The 19,834-nt window shown below is 37.2% G+C and overlaps 2 protein-coding genes across 7 annotated transcripts in view; one reads left to right on the top strand and one right to left on the bottom strand.

Moving 5' to 3' along the window:
• Positions 1-2,650: 2,650 nt before the first annotated feature.
• abhd14b (abhydrolase domain containing 14B) lies at positions 2,651-17,630 on the top strand. 4 transcript variants are annotated; one of them, XM_061874590.1, is made up of 5 exons: positions 2,651-2,753; positions 4,055-4,269; positions 4,345-4,586; positions 7,642-7,822; positions 17,174-17,630. In XM_061874590.1, exons 2-4 carry the CDS (start codon positions 4,056-4,058, stop codon positions 7,819-7,821), a joined length of 636 nt encoding a protein of 211 aa, XP_061730574.1. In that variant the 5' UTR covers positions 2,651-2,753; position 4,055; the 3' UTR covers position 7,822; positions 17,174-17,630. The 4 variants fall into 4 exon arrangements, with proteins under 4 accessions (XP_061730574.1, XP_061730576.1, XP_061730573.1 ...); XM_061874592.1 differs by lacking the exon at positions 17,174-17,630 and adding an exon at positions 13,836-14,005; XM_061874589.1 differs by lacking the exon at positions 17,174-17,630 and adding an exon at positions 8,969-10,990.
• Positions 8,835-19,834, bottom strand: part of cacna2d2a (calcium channel, voltage-dependent, alpha 2/delta subunit 2a) — a 553,278-nt gene continuing 542,278 nt past the window's right edge. For all 3 annotated transcript variants that reach the window (XM_061874585.1, XM_061874586.1, XM_061874587.1), the window contains 3 exons: positions 18,108-18,217; positions 17,926-18,008; positions 8,835-14,676 (listed from right to left, as the gene is read on the bottom strand). In XM_061874585.1, the coding sequence (XP_061730569.1) occupies positions 14,554-14,676; positions 17,926-18,008; positions 18,108-18,217 (316 nt within the window). In that variant the 3' untranslated portion in view covers positions 8,835-14,553. The remainder of the gene's footprint in view (positions 14,677-17,925; positions 18,009-18,107; positions 18,218-19,834) is intronic.

The following is a 19,834-nucleotide window of genomic DNA, read 5'->3' as shown; positions in this document are numbered from 1 at the left end:
ATTAATCAGTACCCAAGAAGTAGCTCTTGGTCTCAAAAAGGTTGGTGACCCCTGGACTAGACGATCATGGATCAATATGTTTTATGTAGGAACGCAGAATAAAACACTACACATTTTTTCCCCCGACATGCCAGTCCACACTAGTCTCTTTTAAATAACAACTTCTGGTTCTAGTTCGGTGTCATAATATATGTAAAAAATCTAAAAATCAAACCGTTTTATTTTTATTTTTTTTAGATTTAGTCATTGCTCGCCATCACATCAAAAAAAGAAAAAATCCCGGGTAACATTTATTTCAGTTGGTACAGTCCTCCTGTCTTCTTCTACGTTTGTTTACCTGCAAGACAAATAAGTTTTCCCCCTCCAGAACTTTATTTTAATGACATAACTGCACAGAAGAACGTCATATACAAAACAAACACCATCTTTAAAAACGGCAACAATATGAAAATATCGAACAAAATATTTTATAATTATTTCAAAAATATGTACACAAACACATTGTAAAGACCTGCTGGGGTGGATGTTTCTGACTGGGTGATAATCAGAGTTCCCATTGTCATGACAGTACCAGGCCTGTAAGGTGATTGGCGAAGAGCGTCAAGAGCTACAATATTGCAGCGTCCAGAAGCAGTGCACACAAAGTTTGACGCTCCTTTTAAACTTCTATTGAGCAACCTATGCTAACACAGCTCAACTTATCTCGTTCCTTCCACATGCCCGTCGGTCCTCGTCCCTCATTTCCGCAACAACAAACGCTTTCTCCCTCTCCGCCAATCACCTTACAGGTGTGGTACGTTCAATACATTGGGAATTTTTAAAATCACTCACTAAGGAATACAACATCAACCCCAGCAGGTCTTTACAATATGTTTGTGCACATATTTTCGAAATAATTATAAAATATTTTGTTCATTATTTTCATATTGTTGCCGTTTTTAAAGATGGTGTTTGTTTCGTATATGACGTTCTGTACAATTATGTCATTAAAATAAAGGATAGGATAGGATAGGATAGGTCTTTATTGTCATTGCACAAGTACAATGAAACTTTGTTTTCAGCACAAACCTGTTCAAGATTAGACAAACAAACAGTGTACAGGGTTACAGAACAAGAACGCTGATGGGGCGCCAACAAAACTTTGTTTTCAGCAAAAACCTGTTCAAGATTAGACAAACAAACAGTGTACAGGGTTACAGAACAAGAACGCTGATGGGGCGCCAACAAAACTTTGTTTTCAGCACAAACCTGTTCAAGATTAGACAAACAAACAGTGTACAGTGTTACAGAACAAGAACGCCCCGTAAAAGATGGAAAAAAGGTAAACGCTGGGAAAGGATGAGTAAAAAAATACAATCTAGCCTGGGCTCCTAAGGGGGCCCAGTCAGGATTGGGAAAAATCCTCCATAGCAAATCAGATATACATATTACAACATACATCTCGAGATATCTAGCAACAGACGGAAGGTAGTTCAAGGTCATGGTGGTAGGCCGCAGCTCTACAGGCGCTGACCATCCATTCATCCCCCCTACAGGATTTGCGTCGAGGGGGTTGGGTTGGGGGGGTTTGTGTGGCATATATTTTTTTGTGGACGTGTGTGTTTGTGTGTAAGCCCGCAGTGCGTCTCTGTTCTGCGGCCTTTATGTATCATGCAGTCGCTGGTCCAAAGTCAACAACAACATGTGTGTGTCCATGAGATACAAGAAGGGAGTTTGTCGTGTCTTCGCTGCAGTGACCTTCGGGAGAGTCTTGAAGCCAGGGAAACAATCCAAGTTAGAATGATTTGTATGCGAGTGAAAATAAAATTTGCTTTTCTCTCTAAATTGTCTATGACTGGTCCTCAAAAACTGCGGGGTAGACAGTCCGGTGTAATCCACAGTTCTTCCCGCATCCTCCAATCATTTGTGGCAGCTTTGAGGTACTTTGAAGACTGCCAGCAACTTCCAATTTGTCGACATACCAGAGCAACGCTTACTCCAATCAGCAGATGTCCTGTTGTCATAATTCCGAATAGGTGGATATCTTCACGTCCTCGACAGAAAAGGGTCGCCAGGCACGCGGCACTCCTTCTCCCAAGAGTCCGTCGTGTGTCCAGCAACAACCGCTTCGTCGCGACAGCAGGTTCCCCCAAACCCAAGATCTTGTCAATTTTGTTGAGGCCAGTTAAATAGTTCCAATGTTTAGTTCTGGAGAGCAGTGCAAAAAGAGACAACAAGAAAGTTAAGACAAGACAAAACAAAGAAGCAAGCAGGAGAGATAAGGGGAAAGGGGAGCGTCCACCCTCGATGAGTGCCAGAGAGAAAGGTTCTGGAGGGGGAAAAAATTACACCATCTACACCAGAGGAATAACAAAGTCTGAGTGAAATTTAGATGGTTGTTATTTTTCATAATCATGTTTTATTTAATAAATAAATGTATATTTTTTAAAGAAACGTTAACATTTAGTTGTAAAATAAAAAAAAATAGGTGGTGACTTGTCCAGGGTGTACCCCGCTTTCTGCACAAAATGCAGCTGGTATAGGCTCCAGCACCCCCCGCCACCCTGAGAGGAATTAGCGGTAAAATGGGTTGAATAGATTAAAAAAAACAAGTCGTTATCAGCTTTTGTCCTGGTCGCTCCTGCATGCAATTCTCTCACCAGACGCAAGAGGGCACTAAACTAATTTCAAACTATTTTTATGCCCTCTTTTTCTTTTCCGGAAAACAACTATCCAGTCGAGACGTTTTCCTCCACATAATTAATACACATCAGGTAAGACAGAGCGACACGTTGGATTAAATCTCATCTAAAATTGGATTTAAAGAGTTTAGGAACAAATAAACGTACTCACAAGTGTATATTCTACACCGGTTCGAAGTTTAAAGTACGTTACTCACTTGGTCACATCATTAGGGACACATGCACACCGTCTAATACGAGAGCTCTTTTCAGTATTCAGCCATTAAAAATATGATAATGCTCACTTTTGATTCGACACTGTAAGAATAAAATGAAGGATTTTAACAATACATGAGTCATTTTGCTTGTTGGTTAATGCAGTGTTTTTAAACCTGCAAGGCACGTTTTTACGTTGAAAAAATCCGCAGGCACACCACCAGCAGAAATCATTAAATAAAACTAAACTCAGTTGATAGTAAAAAGTCGTTGTCGCAATTGTTGGATATGAATTGATAACATGACCAAGCATGCATCAATGTAGCTCTTGTCTCAAAGTAGGTGTACTAGCTGTCACGACCTGTCACGTCACGCCCTGACTTATTTTTGAGTTTTTGGCTGTTTTCCTGTGTGTGGTGTTTTAGTTCTTGTCCTGCGCTCCTATTTTGGTGGCTTTTTCTCTTTTTTTGGTATTTTCCTGTTGCAGTTTCATGTCTTCCGTTGAGCGATATTTTCCGCATCTACTTTGTTTTAAAGGCCTACTGAAATGAGATGTTCTTATTTAAACGGGGATAGCAGGTCCATTCTATGTGTCATACTTGATAATTTCGCGATATTGCCATATTTTTGCTGAAAGGATTTAGTAGAGAACATCGACGATAAAGTTTGCAACGTTTGGTCGCTAATAAAAAAGCCTTGCCTTTACCGGAAGTAACAGACAATGTGCGTGTGACGTCACGGGTTGTAGAGCTCCTCACATCCTCACATTGTTTATAATGTGAGCCTCCAGCAGCAAGAGGTATTCGGACTGAGAAAGCGACTATTTCCCCATTAATTTGAGCGAGGATGAAAGATTTGTGGATAACACAACAAATAAGCAGCGTTTGGTCATTTTAACGTGAAATAAATTATATCGATTTTACGATATTTTCTTAATTCATATCTTGTTGAAAAATATATCGATATATCTTACAAACTCGATATATATAGCCCAGCACTAATCCTTAACTATTGTGTAAGTGTAAAGGTACAAGTCATGTTATCATCCTGCAGTGTACATTCTTCCATTACGTCACTGTAACCATATTGTACTTACCAGCCAGGACAGAGAGACGCTTTTCTGGTTCTTGTTGCTTTTGTTTCCGTCCTGCTGCAAAACAACAAAGTTGTGTGTTCAGGATGTGTGAGGTGGAGGTGAGAGAGGGCAGTGTCCATGTGGAAGGCTGCGCATCGCCGCTCTTCTACAGACAAAGTCGACCTTCCTCGGGGGAAACCAAGATGTCCGTCTTACTTCTTCACGGCATCCGCTTCTCCTCGCAGAACTGGCTGGACATTGGCACTATGCACACTTTGGCCAAAGCTGGCTGCTGTGCGGTGGCCTTGGACCTTCCGGGTGTGCGTCTTTTCACAATAAAACATCCTGGCTTTAAGCGAGCAGGATTTAAAAAACATTTTTTTTTTTGGAAAGGACTCGGACGCTCCAAGTCAGCAAAGGCTCCGGCAGAAGTGGGAGAGTTGGCTCCAGCGTCCTTCCTGGTGGACGTTTGTAAGCACCTTGGACTGAGCCCGGTGGTGGTCATCAGCCCCTCGCTCAGCGGCATGTACTCCCTGCCCTTCCTCATTCAACACCAGAACCTTTTACGGGCCTACGTCCCTGTGGCACCAATCTGCACCCAAAAGATCACCCCTGAACAGTACCGCAGTGTCAAGGTCAGGATCATAGCATCTTTGTTTCATAGAATTATTTTGGGGAAAAATCATAATCTTCCTCAAACTATTTTTAATTTTGTAGTCAAGAATAATAAACCAAATAAATGGGCTACACAGTATAAATAACAAAATAAAAAAATACAATAAGTACTATATTATAATATAATATGCTAAACTGCAAAAGTGTAAAACTACACTTCAAGTGTCATTTTCCCCGAAATCCATTTGTAATTTTAGAGTCAAGAATAATAAACCAAACAATTAAATGGGCTGCAATGTGGATAAACAACTACAGATAATATATAGTAAAATATAATACAATAATTTTTGTTATATTGTAATACAATATGCTAAAGTGCCAAAGTGTAGTAATACAGTACAAGTGTTATTTTCCCTGAAATCTATTTCTAATTTTATAGTCAAGGATAATAAACCAAACAATTAAATGAAGTACACTGTGTATAACTAACAAAATAAAAAATACTACCAAAAAATAAACTACAATAGTTATTATGTTCAAATATAATATGCTAAACTGCAAAAGTGTAAAACTACACTTCAAGTGTCATTTTCCCCGAAATCCATTTGTAATTTTAGAGTCAAGAATAATAAACCAAACAATTAAATGGGCTGCAATGTGGATAAACAACTACATATAATATATAGTAAAATATAATACAATAATTTTTGTTATATTGTAATACAATATGCTAAAGTGCCAAAGTGTAGTAATACAGTACAAGTGTTATTTTCCCTGAAATCTATTTCTAATTTTATAGTCAAGGATAATAAACCAAACAATTAAATGAAGTACACTGTGTATAACTAACAAAATAAAAAATACTACCAAAAAATAAACTACAATAGTTATTATGTTCAAATATAATATGCTAAACTGCAAAAGTGTAAAATAACCCCACAAGTGTTATTTTCCCTGAAATCAATTAGTAATTTTATAGTCAACAATAATAAACCAAACAATTAAATGGCTACAATGTGTATAAGTAACTACGAATAATATATAGTAAACAAGGATAAAAGTATGTTTTTCATATTCAAATACATTATGCTGAAGTGCCAAAGTGTAGTATTATTGTACAAGTATTATTTTCCCTGAAATCTATTTCTACTTTTATAGTCAAGAATAATAAACCAAACAAATGGGCTCCACTGTGTAGAAATAAAAACATAAAATAATACTATAACAAAATTTATAAAATACAATAATTATATTTTCATATAATGTGCTGAACTGCAAATGTGTAAAATTACAAATTTTATTTTCCCCAAAATCCATTTCTAATTTTATAGTCAAGAATAATAAACCAAACAATTAAATGGGCTAAAATGTGTATAAATAACTACAAATAATATACAAAAAACTAGGATAAAATTATTTTTTATATTTTACTACAATATGCTGAACTGAAAATAATAATACACTACAAGTGTTATTTTCCCTCAAATCCATTACTTAGTTTATAGTCAAAAATAATAATTTGATTTGCAAAGTAACAACAAATAAAATGTGATATTCAAAAAAATATTGATGAATTGTGCTAATAATACAACTACTCATACTTCTAGCAAATATTTTTTGCAAACAATTGTATTGTAGATAAACTTGAGTGTTTACATGAGTTAGTTTAGCTCAGTTGTTCTCATATAGGGGGGCAGGTGACCCCGGGGGGCCATGCTTTATCAGTATCAAGCTTTAAACCCGCTTTGAAAAGCTGTTCACTACAAATGTGCTCATTGTAGCTATTCATCTTGACTTCCTCAACAGACAAATTGTTTCATTAATTTTTGTTTTGTAGGATAAAATATTTCATAATTTGTGACTTTATGTATTTATTTATTTAGTATCAAATGGTTCAAGTCAGTCAAAAAATGTGTATAGTTTAAACAAGGATAAAAAAAAGCACTTTAAATATTTTCTGTTGGATTGAAAGTAATGTTAAAGTTATTCTTTGGTGTAAGTTGATCTATATTTATATTTCTTTAAAGTTCATAAGGATACAATGTTCTGTGTACTTATAACAATTTTATAGACGAACACATCTTAGTAAGAAATTGTACGAAAAATAAGCACTGCATTAAATATGACATTTCACTAGCTTGTTCAGGCATATTATTTTGACATTTTCATGAAAAATAAAAACTGATTGCAAATTAGTTCATTGAAATCTAAAACCTTACAGCATCATACTACATAGTTAAATGTGACAAAAAGCATCATTGTGATTACTAATATAAGATTAAAACATATTTTACACAATTAAATATGAAAAGTTATTTTTATATTACTATTAAAACACATTTCATAATTATGATACAAAAGTTACTGTTATTAAATTACAACCTAACTATGATTAATGAGTTATTATTATATTAAAACATACATTACTTATTATATGCCAGAAAATGTATTGTTGTATGGTTAAATGGTAAATTAAATGGTAAATGGTTGTACTTGTAAAGTGCTTTTCTACCCCTTTTTAAGGAGCCCAAAGCGCTTTGACAGTATATTCCACATTCACCCATTCACACACACATTCACACACTGATGGCGGGAGCTGCCATGCAAGGCGCTAACCAGGACCTATCAGGTGCAAGTAAAGTGTCAAGTAAAGTGTCTTGCTCAAGGACACAACAGACGTGACTAGGATGGTAGAAGGTGGGGATTGAACCAGTAACACTCAGATTGCTGGCATGGCCACTCTACCAACTTCGCCACGCCGTTCATTTAAAAATATTAAAGTATACATTACATAACATTAATATATGTTAACTATTATATAGTTATTAATAACTATATAATAACTATTATATAGTTACTATATTAAAACATACATTCCCCAATTGTTTGGTGTAATTTCATAACAATAATGTGTTTGTATACAATTAATTTAATAAAATGCTTAGAGCTATCATTTGAATAAAAAATTTGATAAAATAAACATATTCAAAAAGCAAAAATGTATGGGTTTTTTGGTACTTCTGATAGTTTAAATTAAAACACCCCCCAAAAAATAGTTTGACTTTTTTCCTGCAGGTTCCATCGCTGATTGTTTATGGTGACCAGGATTCTCAACTGGGCGAAGTGTCGCTTAGCAACCTGAGCCATCTGCCCAATCACAGTGTGGCTATGATGAAAGGGGCGGGGCATCCCTGCTACCTGGATGACCCTGACACGTGGCACAAACTTCTGACAGACTTCCTCGCTAAACTATGAGGTAGGAGTGCGTGTGCGTGTGCGTGTGCGTGTGTGTGTGCGTGTGTGTGTGTGTGTGTGTGTGTGTGTGTGTGTGCGTTGTATTTCTACCCTTCTTGAGACATCAGCAAGGTAAAGTACCTTCCATATGAGGACCGGTGAACAAGTTAGGACATAAATTATGGTCCTAATACTGAAAACCCATTCATCCATCCATTTTCTCCCGCTTATTCCCCTTGGGGTCGCTGGTGCCTATTTCAGCTATAATCGGGCAGAAGACGGAGTACACCCTGGACAAGTCGCCACCTCATCGCAGGGCCAACACAAACAGACAGACAACATTCACACTCAGATTCACACACTAGGGCCAATTTAGTGTTGCCAATCAACCTTTCCCCAGGTGCATGTCTTTGGAAGTAGGAGGAAGCCGGAGTACCACGCGTTCACGGGGGAGACATGCAAACTCTACACAGAAAGATCCCGAGCCCGGGATTGAACCCAGGACTACTCGGGACCTTCGTATTGTGAGGCAGACACACAAACCCCTTTGCTACTGTGAAGCCCATACTGAAAACCATAGCATCTAATAGATAATGTTTCATTTGCACCCCCTGGTGGTGAAATCTATCAAAATGAGGGTGGTCCCAAAGATGAGGTATTTTTTAAATTGAATGTGTGCCAGTTTTAAAAGTTCTTCCCTTCTGGTCAACACATGAAATAAGTGTGTGTAAAAATTTGAAGTGCTCCCCTTCTGACCAACATTTGTCATAACAAGTGTGTGTAAAAAATTTAAATGCACCCCCTTTGGCCAAAATTAACTACAAAAATCAAATGAATAGGTACATGGAGACATACTGTAATAACAAAGATTAAAAATCAATTACGATTATTAATGTTGTAAGTACAAATCTTTATATATCTAGAAAGGGTGGTCTTAAAGAGGTAGGCATTTGTCAGAGGTCTCAAGAATGTAACAAATATAAGAATGTTTTTGTGTGTGTGTGTGTTCATAACAAAAACACCAGCCGCTGAAGTGAAGTGAAAAATATGAACATTATTTATTAACTGATTCTCTGTAATAAACCATTTGAAAATATTTTACAAGGAGTCACAGACACAATATTTTACAAATTTTGCCCTCTTCTTGTTATTTTTTTTTTGTGTGTAGCTTCATCTGTACAAAGAATGGAGCAACATTTGGACCGGCAGTCCAAAACAAGAAGGAGCTAAAATCATCATCCTCACATACTCGCTCGCTCACTTGCTCGCTCGCTCGCTCAGTCGCTCGCTAACGAGAAATAAAAAATTTAATCAACACCATTTTGACGTGACACCTGAAAAACTTATCAACAGTGCTGTTTTCCTACATTAATGTTCATGATAATTACTTCACTTTTTCTTTTCTCTAAATGTTTTTTTTTTTTTGTTAACACACTTGTCACACATGGTCACGTTGCACCACACTACACAATCACATACACACTTCTTGTACGCCCCTCCCTCTCCTCCTACTTCTTTTTACACGTTTTATTCATTATTTTGGCAAACTTAACCTGTCACTCACAAGAAAAGGTTGCCTTCGCTATGGCGGGCGTGTGCGCGTGTGTGCACGTACAGACAAGGACACAGTATGACGCTTGGTGTTTACGTGTTAGCATAAGCAGCAAAGATTGTTGATAGTCGTGATGGAAAGTAGTGTGGAGAAAACCTCAACGGCCGCATTTGATGGATCTTTTAAGAGGGGCCAGCCTGGAATGTTAAATAAGCAAACATGAGCGTCCTTATTTGTCTGACATTTAAGTTTAAATATTTTATGGCTGCTGGAAGAAATATTCAATAACATTTTAGGATACATTTGTATAATGCAAATATTTATATTAATCAGTCCCCCACGATTTTGTTGGCATTTTTTTTTTTTTTTTTGCAATTGTTCCGGCCTAAAATGCCTGACTTTGCAGAAGCTCTTTTAGTTCCAATATTTTGAGGATTTATTTTCGCAGTAACATTGAATCAATTTGCGATTTGATACATTTATTATAAACTCATTAAGTGTTCCTCGTAACCCATCCATTTTCTACCGGTTGTCCCTCTCGGGGTCGTGGGGGGTGCTGGAGCCGGTTCTTTTAAGAGGGGCCAGCCTGGAATGTTAAATAAGCAAACATGAGCGTCCATATTTGTCCGACATTTAAGTTGAAATATTTTATGGCTGCTGAAAGAAATATTCAATAACATTTTAGGATACATTTGTATAATGCAAATATTTATATTAATCAGTCCCCCACGATTTTGTTGGCATTTTTTTTTTTTTTTTGCAATTGTTCCGGCCTAAAATGCCTGACTTTGCAGCAGCTCTTTTAGTTCCAATATTTTGAGGATTTATTTTCGCAGTAACATTGAATCAATTTGCGATTTGATACATTTATTATAAACTCATTAAGTGTTCCTCGTAACCCATCCATTTTCTACCGGTTGTCCCTCTCGGGGTTGTGGGGGGTGCTGGAGCCTGTTCCTTGTCAACCGTATTCTCAAAAAGCACATGACTTTAATAAAAATTGTAAAACAAATATTATATTGATGTTTTACTCGTTTTGTAGCACACAGACTTAAAAGTAGACACTAAATTTGTAAAAGCACATACTTAGAGATCATTGTCTAAAAACTGTACTGTTTTAATTCATTATGACTAATATGAATATTTAATTATGATTACAGAAAAAAAAAACAGACCAAAAGCTTTCTTATTGTCTGCCGTCAGCTCTGTGGTCCATAAGTTGCAGGCATCCTCCGCATATGTTTTACTCTTGAAAACTGTTTGTTCATCTTAAACATTCATTTACTGTACGTTCCAACACATTTACCCCCGCATGTTAAGAGCATTTGCGAACTGTGTAGAGCGATCTATAGCGCACATTTTTTTGGTAAATGTGAGACTATAAGAGATAATTATCACACTTCAACATCTCTAACATGTAAATGCTGCCTCTTTGATAGGTCAGCAATGCAAATCAAAAAAATGTTCTTAATTCTCTTACCCTGCATAAATAAATGGTAAATAAATGTATGTAAACGAGGAAGTAAATATTTATATACTATATTATCCAGAAGGATTACAGAAACAAGACGGGGGTCCGAGCTATGAAGGAGGACAACAATTGTGTCGTTTGATAAATAAAGAGTTGTTATAGTGTTACACTTTGTTGTCTCTGCTTTGTCTACACACATAAAACACACGTTTAGATTAGACAGTTGACGTGCGCATTTGAGCGGCGCTTAGAGACAAATTCGATCGGTGAAAATGTGCCGGGAACTTGCAGGCTCTGTAAAAACTTGCGAGGCAGCGCATCATTTGCAGGGATTGGTAAAATGTGCTTCCATTTAAAATCCATCACAAAATTCTGGAGGGTCTGTTTGTGATGTGATCCAATTTTATTTAAATTTCCAAATATTCAACATAATTAAAAATATAATTATCCATCCATCCATTTTCTACCACTTGTCCTTATATTTGTAAATAATATTACATTTTTTTTTTAAATACAAAAGTTTTTTTCTGTATTTTTCTACCACCGTGCATTAAACAAGATGCAGACATATCATAGTTTTCTTGCAGTGTATTCGTGATTCATGTCTCATGTGGGCAAAATACAGTAGAACCTCCAAATTAGAAAAGTGCAAGTGGTTGCATAAAAGTCGAAAGAAAAAACATCAAATGTCAGCAAACTTCAACTCAGCGAGCAGTTTAGTATTTTCCATTCCAGCAGTACCTATAAAAGGCCACTAGGTGACAGTATGTATTAATGCATGGGGACTTTTCTGCACTGTGGACACACGCACACACGATCTCCACATGTGATGTCCCCCGGAATGAAATCATTTGTAGTATTGTTATCCTTATTATGCTTTGTCACATGACCCCATGAACATACAGTTTTTTCTTTTTTTTTGTCAAAATACAGTAGAACCTCCAAGGAACAACACCCTTTTTCTTTGGCTTTTCTGGCACGGTGTGTATGTGACAATAACAACAGACCCAGAAATGGAACTTAATGGAACCAGGCTGCTAAGTACAACATGGCAGACATTGAACACGAATATTTACCGTGACTTTAAAACTTAGCTTGAACCCCAATAAAGGATGCATGATGGCCACAGTTTGACCCGGGAACTGATTATGTCCACTATACTTGGATAAGGATGGAGGTTCCACTGTATTTTCATTTCGATTCTTGATAAGATCATTGATAATTAAGCGTCAACTATTGGTGATGATTCCAAGACACACACGGAAGAAGACGACAAAATATGAACTACAGTATTAGGGTGTGTGTGTGTGGGTGTGTTAGTGACACTAAGGCATTTATAAAGAGGCGGTTGTTTTTAGTACGTTGCATTTTAAAAGTCAAAACATCAACAACGATCACATTCTGTCAACGCAAGCAGTAGATCTTTTTTTTTTTTTTTAACTTCCATAAAACTCGATTGTGTTGAAATCAAATCAAGAAAACTGTCTTTGCTCACAATTTGGACAACATTCCACACACGCACAACTTCAGCAGTCATGTGACCCAATCAATAAAAAGGGTGTGTCCTGTTCTAGCGCTACGCCTCAGCTTACTGATGACGATGATGGTGGCTTTTTTTCAAGAACCCAAAAGTACGACAGTCGTCCACAACACGGTGCATCAAGGCACGATGAAACGGTCTAACATGACGATCACATGATTACTCTACTTTACTCCGCGTGACGGCCATATTTAATTTGTGCACCTCCCCCCACTTCCCCAGGTTAAATTAGTCTTTTGTCTTTTAGCATTTTGGACTGATAAAGGTCAAACAGGCAATCGGAGCCACGCTAAAAAGATGCAATATCAGCAGGAATAATACACACTTTTACTATGTCGTGTAAATTGTTGCTATCACACTGCTGGAAAGAAGTGTCTTGTATGTACTTTATAATATTTACTTTTTATAGCTTCTTCTGAGTATCTTTTGCTAGTATGCTTTCATTTCATATGGTCCGAGGTGTGTTGCCGCAGTCAGAAAGTAGTCTTTGCCATTTAAGTTGAATGTGCCAGTCTCGTCTTTTGTTGAGTCCAACAAAGCGTTTGTACTGTAAGTATTGTACTTACTACACACCAGCTGTTTATGTGTAACGTGCATCTTAATGTTGAAATCACCATCACAAATGCTAATACGTACCATGTATATGGCATATCCAATGTAAAATAGCATGGAGCTAGCACATTTGTTTGAAAGCATTAATTTTACGTGGGAATGTCATGGAGAAGTTATTTAGTATTACATGTAAGTTATATTGACACACTTATTTCTGTGTTTTCACGTTTATAGTGTTTTGAAGTAAAGGCTCTTTAATGGAGACAAGATGTTATCTGTCTGTTAAGCTAGCAAGAGAAAAACAGACTGCTTGAATGAAAGTTCTTAGTTTTAGATGCAGGTTGATTTAATCAGATACCTTTTTTTTCTGATATCGAAAATATTACTATCAGAACAGGACACCACTACTATTTATTTCACACCTGTGTTCTTTTAATATTACTATATTAATATTTTTGTAACGTCAATTTACAATTATATATTTTTCTTGCATGTGTTGGATTTATTCTAGTAAGTATAGGACTTTTTTGTTGTTGTAACTTTACTACTTTACTGACTATTTGTTGGAAAATAATATATAGTAGATAATAATTTCCTTTTTTGTGTGCAAAGATTGATTTTTGCCCTATTAAAAAAAAAAATCTTCATTCTCATAAATTTTTTTTTTTTTTTTTCTTTTAAGATTTCAACTTTTCTTTCTCCCCTGATATTATTTTGACTTACCGGGAAATTTTGATGCCTTTTTGTTTTGGTAAGATTAGAAATGATGGCAAAATATACACAACATTTTATTTTTCTTGTAAGATTACGACTTGTCATTAGTTCACTTACTTTGTACGATTACATCTTCACTGGTAATACTGAGGTTTTTATTTATTTACACAAAATGTCCTACTTTTTTCTTCTATTTTTCTCTTCAGCGTGGCCCAACACAAGCCTGATGAGTTCTGTCCGAAGTTTTTGTGCGTAATGTAGAACCCGACACTGCCCTTCACACTTGAAATGTATTTCAACGTAAGAATTAAAGGTATAGTGCGTGTGTGAGCACATCATAACGTCACAAAAACAGTCGTCGTCAATTTAATACAAGCACGTCTTACGTCCCTCATTAGTAATGTCATGTACATAAAAATGTCATACATGTGAATATCATTTATATGTAAATGTACATATAAATGTCATGTACATGTAAATATAAATTTTGTGTGCATGTAAACGGCATGCACGTGTAAATGTTGTGTACATATAAATGTCATATATATGTAAATGTTATGTACATGAAAATGTCATGTACATATATAAGTCGATGTCATCTATGTGTAATTGTGGTATAAACGTGTCTTTTTGGCTAGAAAAGTAAGACCACATGAACGTCTATCTCATTTTGGCAAGTAGATACATTAGTGCATAAATCAACAAAGTCCCGTGAAAGTGAAAGGAGTCTACTTTGCTTTGATGGTGGTCTGGTGTGGGAGGGACGGTGGGACGACCGTGGCTGAGGACAAAGATTGTGAGCGAACGGACTAGAAGGCGGCACTCGAGGAGGCGGGGGGACTTCCGACCGCCGTCGTCGATGAGACGATGTCGCGTAGCGGTCGTGAAAGAAGCTAAACGTGTGGGCGTGAGAGTGCAAATACGTTAATGTAGTAGACGTCCGGCGTGAGTGCTGACCACAGGGTAGAGCAGAAGCAGCTGAATCAGCAGTAACGTGTAGAAGGGCGGCTGGAAGGTGTGGCCCCGCCCACAGTCCGACGTGTTCTCCTGGGAAACAACACAAGTTGTTGGTCACACACTTGACTATGTCATCATGTTACCATATTAAATCACACCTCGGTGAGTGACAAGAAGAAAAGCTTGCATTAGGAGACGTCATTTGATTTGCATGTTTATCCATCCATCCATCCATTTCTACCGCTTATTCCCTTTCGGGGTCGCGGGGGGCGCTGGCGCCTATCTCAGCTACAATCGGGCGGAAGGCGGGGTACACCCTGGACAAGTCGCCACCTCATTGCAGGGCCAACACAGATAGACAGACAACATTCACACTCACATTCACACACTAGGGCCAATTTAGTGTTGCCAATCAACCTATCCCCAGGTGCATGTCTTTGGAAGTGGGAGGAAGCCGGAGTACCCGGAGGGAACCCACGCATTCACGGGGAGAACATGCAAACTCCACACAGAAAGATCCCAAGCCTGGATTTGAACCCAGGACTGCAGGACCTTCGTATTGTGAGGCAGACGCACTAACCCCTCTGCCACCGTGAAGCCCATTTGCATGTTTATATTTTTAGATAATAAGAATGATCTTTTTGTTCTTTTAAGGTAAAAGAAGCATTTTCTATTGGTGTCAGCCTGCTGTTTCCTATTGTATTTAACAAATTTGGTCACATGATGTTGGTGCACCTTTATCATATAATATTTATTATGTAATCATGTTATCAGCATACATCTCTAATTTGTCCATCAGAGATAAAAATCACAAAGTGCTGTACAAAACTTAGGTGAATTAAAATAGTTAAATGAAACAACAGGGGCAACATGGTAAAAAAAAATAGAAAAATTAACAAGTCCACCAACAAAAAGCTTTTCTAAAAAACTAAGTCTTTGAAAGATTTAACACAGTCAGCTCACGAAGGGACTGGTGCAAGTAATTCCACAGCCTGGAGGCTACAGCCTGGAATTTCAGGTGTCCGCGGGTTTCAAAATGAGTTTGAGGGATCTTTAGGAGAGCCTGGCTCGAAGGAAACGCCAGCATATAACCCCAATTCTTCAGAGTTTGCACTGGCTCCCTGTTCATTTTAGAATTGATTTTAAAACATTGCTGTTTGTTTTTAAATCTTTACATGGACTGGCACCTCAATATATCTCGGATCTCATCCAAATTTACATTCCTGCTCGCGCTCTGAGGGTCCGAGAGCCAGTTCCAGCTCATGGTGCCCAAGACCAGACTTAAGACCAGGGGAGACAGGGCCTTCTCTGTGGTCGGCCCTAAGCTCTGGAACACTCTGCCCCTCCATGTTCAAACTGCTTCCACAGTGGAGTGTTTTAAGTCTCGTCTTAAGACCCACTTTTATTCTTTGGCTTTTAACACTACGTGAGTTGTGTGGTCCTCTGTCCTCTGTTGTCCTCTGTTTTTTATACACTTTGATTTCTATTTTACTGTTTTAATTGATTTTACCCTTTAAAATTGTTTTTAATCATATTTGTTTTTATATATATTTTTTTATATTGGTTTTATATTTATTTATTTTTTGTTTTTATTCAGTCATTGGTGGAGCATAATATTGTTTTTTAATATTGTTTTTAACATGGCTGTGCAGCACTTTGGAAACGTTATTGTTGTTTAAATGTGCTATATAAATAAAGTGGATTGGATTGGATTGGCTACCCCCTGAAGTGTAGAGGCACACAAAAATCAGCGATTGACTTAGGGGCCCCACCATGCAAAGCATGGAAAGTCAGGACTAAAATCTTAAAACTCAATGCGAATTTGACTGGAAGCCAATGCAGACTGGATTTAATAGGGTGTAATGTGGCTGGTTCTGGGTGCAGCGGTCAAAAGTCTGGCAGCCACATTCTGTACAGCATGAAGTCTCTTTAGAGTTGATTTGTTGAAACAAGTGAAAACAGAATCACATTAGTCAATGCAAGACAAAGTGAACGCATTAATGATCATTTTGAGATTGGAGATTGACAACGAATTTCTCACTTTAGAAATATTTGGTCAGTTTACAACAGGTAAACTTAAGGTTTCTGAGGCTGGCTTTACAGATGCAGCAGAGCACCGAAGGAGTTCTTGATCGGAGGATCTTTTTATCGTGAGCAATGATCGGGGTTTCAGTTTTGTTGGAATTCATCTGTAGGAAATTCGAACACAACCAGTTTTTGAGTTTTTAGAGGATAGACATTTCAAGAACTGGGGTTCAAAGTGAAACACTGAATTATTGGAGCAATACAGTTGTACCTAATTTGCATAGAAACGCTAAGAAGCATCAGGTACAACACAAATTAAACAGGCCCCACAACAGAGCTGTGGATGTCTCCACATGACAGGTTAGACACGTTGAAGATTATTACATTATTGAAAGCAACATTAAAAGTAATTCCATTTATATGAACAGTAAACCACCGGAGAACAGCTCTAGTAAATCCCATCTCTGATTTGAGTGGATTAATCAGTGTACTGTGATCCACAGTATCAAAGGCAGATGTCTATTCATCCATCCATCCATTTTCTACTGCTTGTTCTTTTCAGGCTCGCGGGGGGGGCTGGAACCTATCTCAGCTGTATTCGAGCGGAAGGCGGGGTACACTCCGGACAAGTCGCCTCCTATTCATAGGGACAACACAGATAGACAGACAACATTCACACTCACATTCACACACTAGGGCCTATTTAGTGTTGCCAATCAACCTATCCCCAGGTGCATGTCTTTGGAGGTGGGAGGAAGCCGGAGTACCCGGAGGGAACCCATGCAGTAACGGGGAGAACGGAAAGATCCCAGGCCCAGGATTGAACCCAGGAGCTTCGTATTGTAAGGCACACGCACTATCCCCTGTTCCACCGTGCTGCCTAAAGGCAGATGTCAAATCGAGTAAAACCAAAACTGTAGAGACAAGTCAACTGCCATCACCACGTCACTGAATTCTTTCAAAAGAGAAGTTTTAGTGGATTGATATTAATCATTAAAATCATGCTGTTCTAAAAATAATTCATTCATTTCCTTTTAAAATTGCCAACATAAGATCAAAATGATTGATTCTTTTTATACTAAATCTGATTTGTGATGTTCTAAATGTAACTGTGAGGCTCACACACATTTAGGTGTAAAGTTTTGCAGACAAAAAATTGCTCCTAAAAATCTCTTTAAAACATTGAATGATGTTTTTGAAGAAACAGTTGTTTACTGTTTGTTACTTGCGCCTTCTTAAGGTAGCCCAGGTGTCAGGCGGGCTACATTGCGGTGGTGTCTGAGCATGTGTGAATGAAATGATGGTAAATCTTACAGCGATGTTGTTGTCAAAGCAGGTGGGAGGTCCTTTTCTGTAACGAGCCACACTTGTGTCTTCACATGGGTTCTCCTCCTTGACTGGAAAGCAACAATCAAAGAACAACAACACAGGCTTGTTTCTGTGTGTCTCAGTGTGTGTGTGTATGTTTGTGTCAGTGACATGACATGAGAGGATACACTCTTCTTCCTCCTGGGACAACTTGTCCACCTCACAAGTGTTACACGGCATCTTCTCAGCCACGACAAACAACAAGTTGGTGTTGTTGAGCTTCTTGGCGTGAATCAACCTGCAAACAACACACTTTTTACTACACAACTACATCATATGCTTTCACTACATCATACACTTCCTACTACACGACTGCATTATACACTTAATATTACACAACTACATCATATGGTTTTAGACACAACATTATAAAATTTTTAACTACACAACTACATTATACACTTTTTATTACACAACTATATCATACATTTGTTACTATACAACACACTTACCACTACACAACATCGCCATACACTTTTTACTACATAGCTACATAATACAGGGATCCCAGTGAGGGTAAAAAAGTAATAGAAAATATCAGCTGGGGTTCAAGGAGGCTCTTTTGGGGGTTCAGGGCGCATTTGCCATTTTTAAGATTAAAAATTCGGTAAAAATGCAAGAAAGCCGAGCAATAGTTTCTATCTATTAGATCAGTGGTTCTCAACGTTTTGTCAGTGATGTACCCCCTGTGAACATTTTTTTAATTCAAGTACCCCCTAATCAGAGCAAAGCATTTTTGGTTGAAAAAAGGAGATAAATAAGTAAAATACAGCACTATGTCATCACTTTCTGATATATTAAATTGTATAACAGTGCAAAATATTTTACCACTGAGGTAATCGATAAAACCAAAGGCCACAAGATCACAATGGTGCCACCTATTGGAGCGAGAGACGTCCAAATGGTAAACATCACCAACAAATTTAACGTTTATTAAACACTAAAACCGAAGTCAGAGTTAAACTGTTTGAATTCCCATATTGATGGTAACTTGAGTATTATGTTGTAATTTTTGCAAGTGACTCGTTGTAGACTATTCTGGTTTCTGTTGATGTATGTAAAGGTAATCCAGTGGTTCTCAACATTCTTTCAGTGATATAGCCCCTGTGAATTTTTTTTTTTAATTCAAGTACCCCCTAATCAGAGCAAAGCATTTCTGGTTGAAAAAAAGAGATAAAGAAGGAAAATGCAGCACTATTTCATCAGTTTCTGATTTATTAAATTGTATAAGAGTGCAAAATATTGCTCATTTGTAGGGTTCTTTCTTGAACTATTTGGAAAAAAGATATATAAATAACTAAAAACTTGTTGAAAAATAATAAGTGATTAAATTATAAATAAAGATTTCTACACATAGAAGTAATCATCATCTCAAAGTGCCCTCTTTGGGGATTGTAATAGAGATCCATCTGGATTCATCAACTTAATTCTAAACATTTCTTCACAAAAAAAGAAATCTTTAACATCAATATTTATGGAACATGTCCACAAAAAAATATAGCTGTCAACTTTGAATATTGCATTGTTGTATTTTTTTACAGTTTATGAACTTAAATTCATATTTTGTTGAAGTATTATTAAATAAATATATTTACAAAGGATTTTTAAAATTTTTATTTTTAGAATATTTAAAAAAATTCTCACGTACACCTTGGCATACACTCAAGTACCCCCATTTGAGTACCACTGTATTAGATGGTATAAGCACTAGATCAGGGGTGTCAAACTCATTTTAGCTCAGGGGCCGCATGGAGGAAAATCTATTCCTAGTTGGGCCAGCCGGGTAAAATCATGGCATTAAAACTTCAAAATAAAGACAACTTCAGATTGTTTTCTTTTTCTTACTTTGGCCAAA

Source organism: Nerophis ophidion, linkage group LG16, assembly GCF_033978795.1.
Source record: "Nerophis ophidion isolate RoL-2023_Sa linkage group LG16, RoL_Noph_v1.0, whole genome shotgun sequence".
NCBI classification, from domain to species: Eukaryota; Metazoa; Chordata; class Actinopteri; order Syngnathiformes; family Syngnathidae; genus Nerophis; species Nerophis ophidion.
This window is presented reverse-complemented; position numbering and strand designations above follow the sequence as displayed.

Bases quoted from the DNA above. Each gene is read 5' to 3' on its own strand.
- abhd14b (XM_061874590.1), top strand. From the start codon at position 4,056: ATGTGTGAGGTGGAGGTGAGAGAGGGCAGTGTCCATGTGGAAGGCTGC. The intron at 4,270-4,344 runs GTGTGCGTCTTT...TTTTTTGGAAAG, and splicing joins GGTGGCCTTGGACCTTCCGG to GACTCGGACGCTCCAAGTCA. The intron at 4,587-7,641 runs GTCAGGATCATA...TTTTTCCTGCAG, and splicing joins AACAGTACCGCAGTGTCAAG to GTTCCATCGCTGATTGTTTA.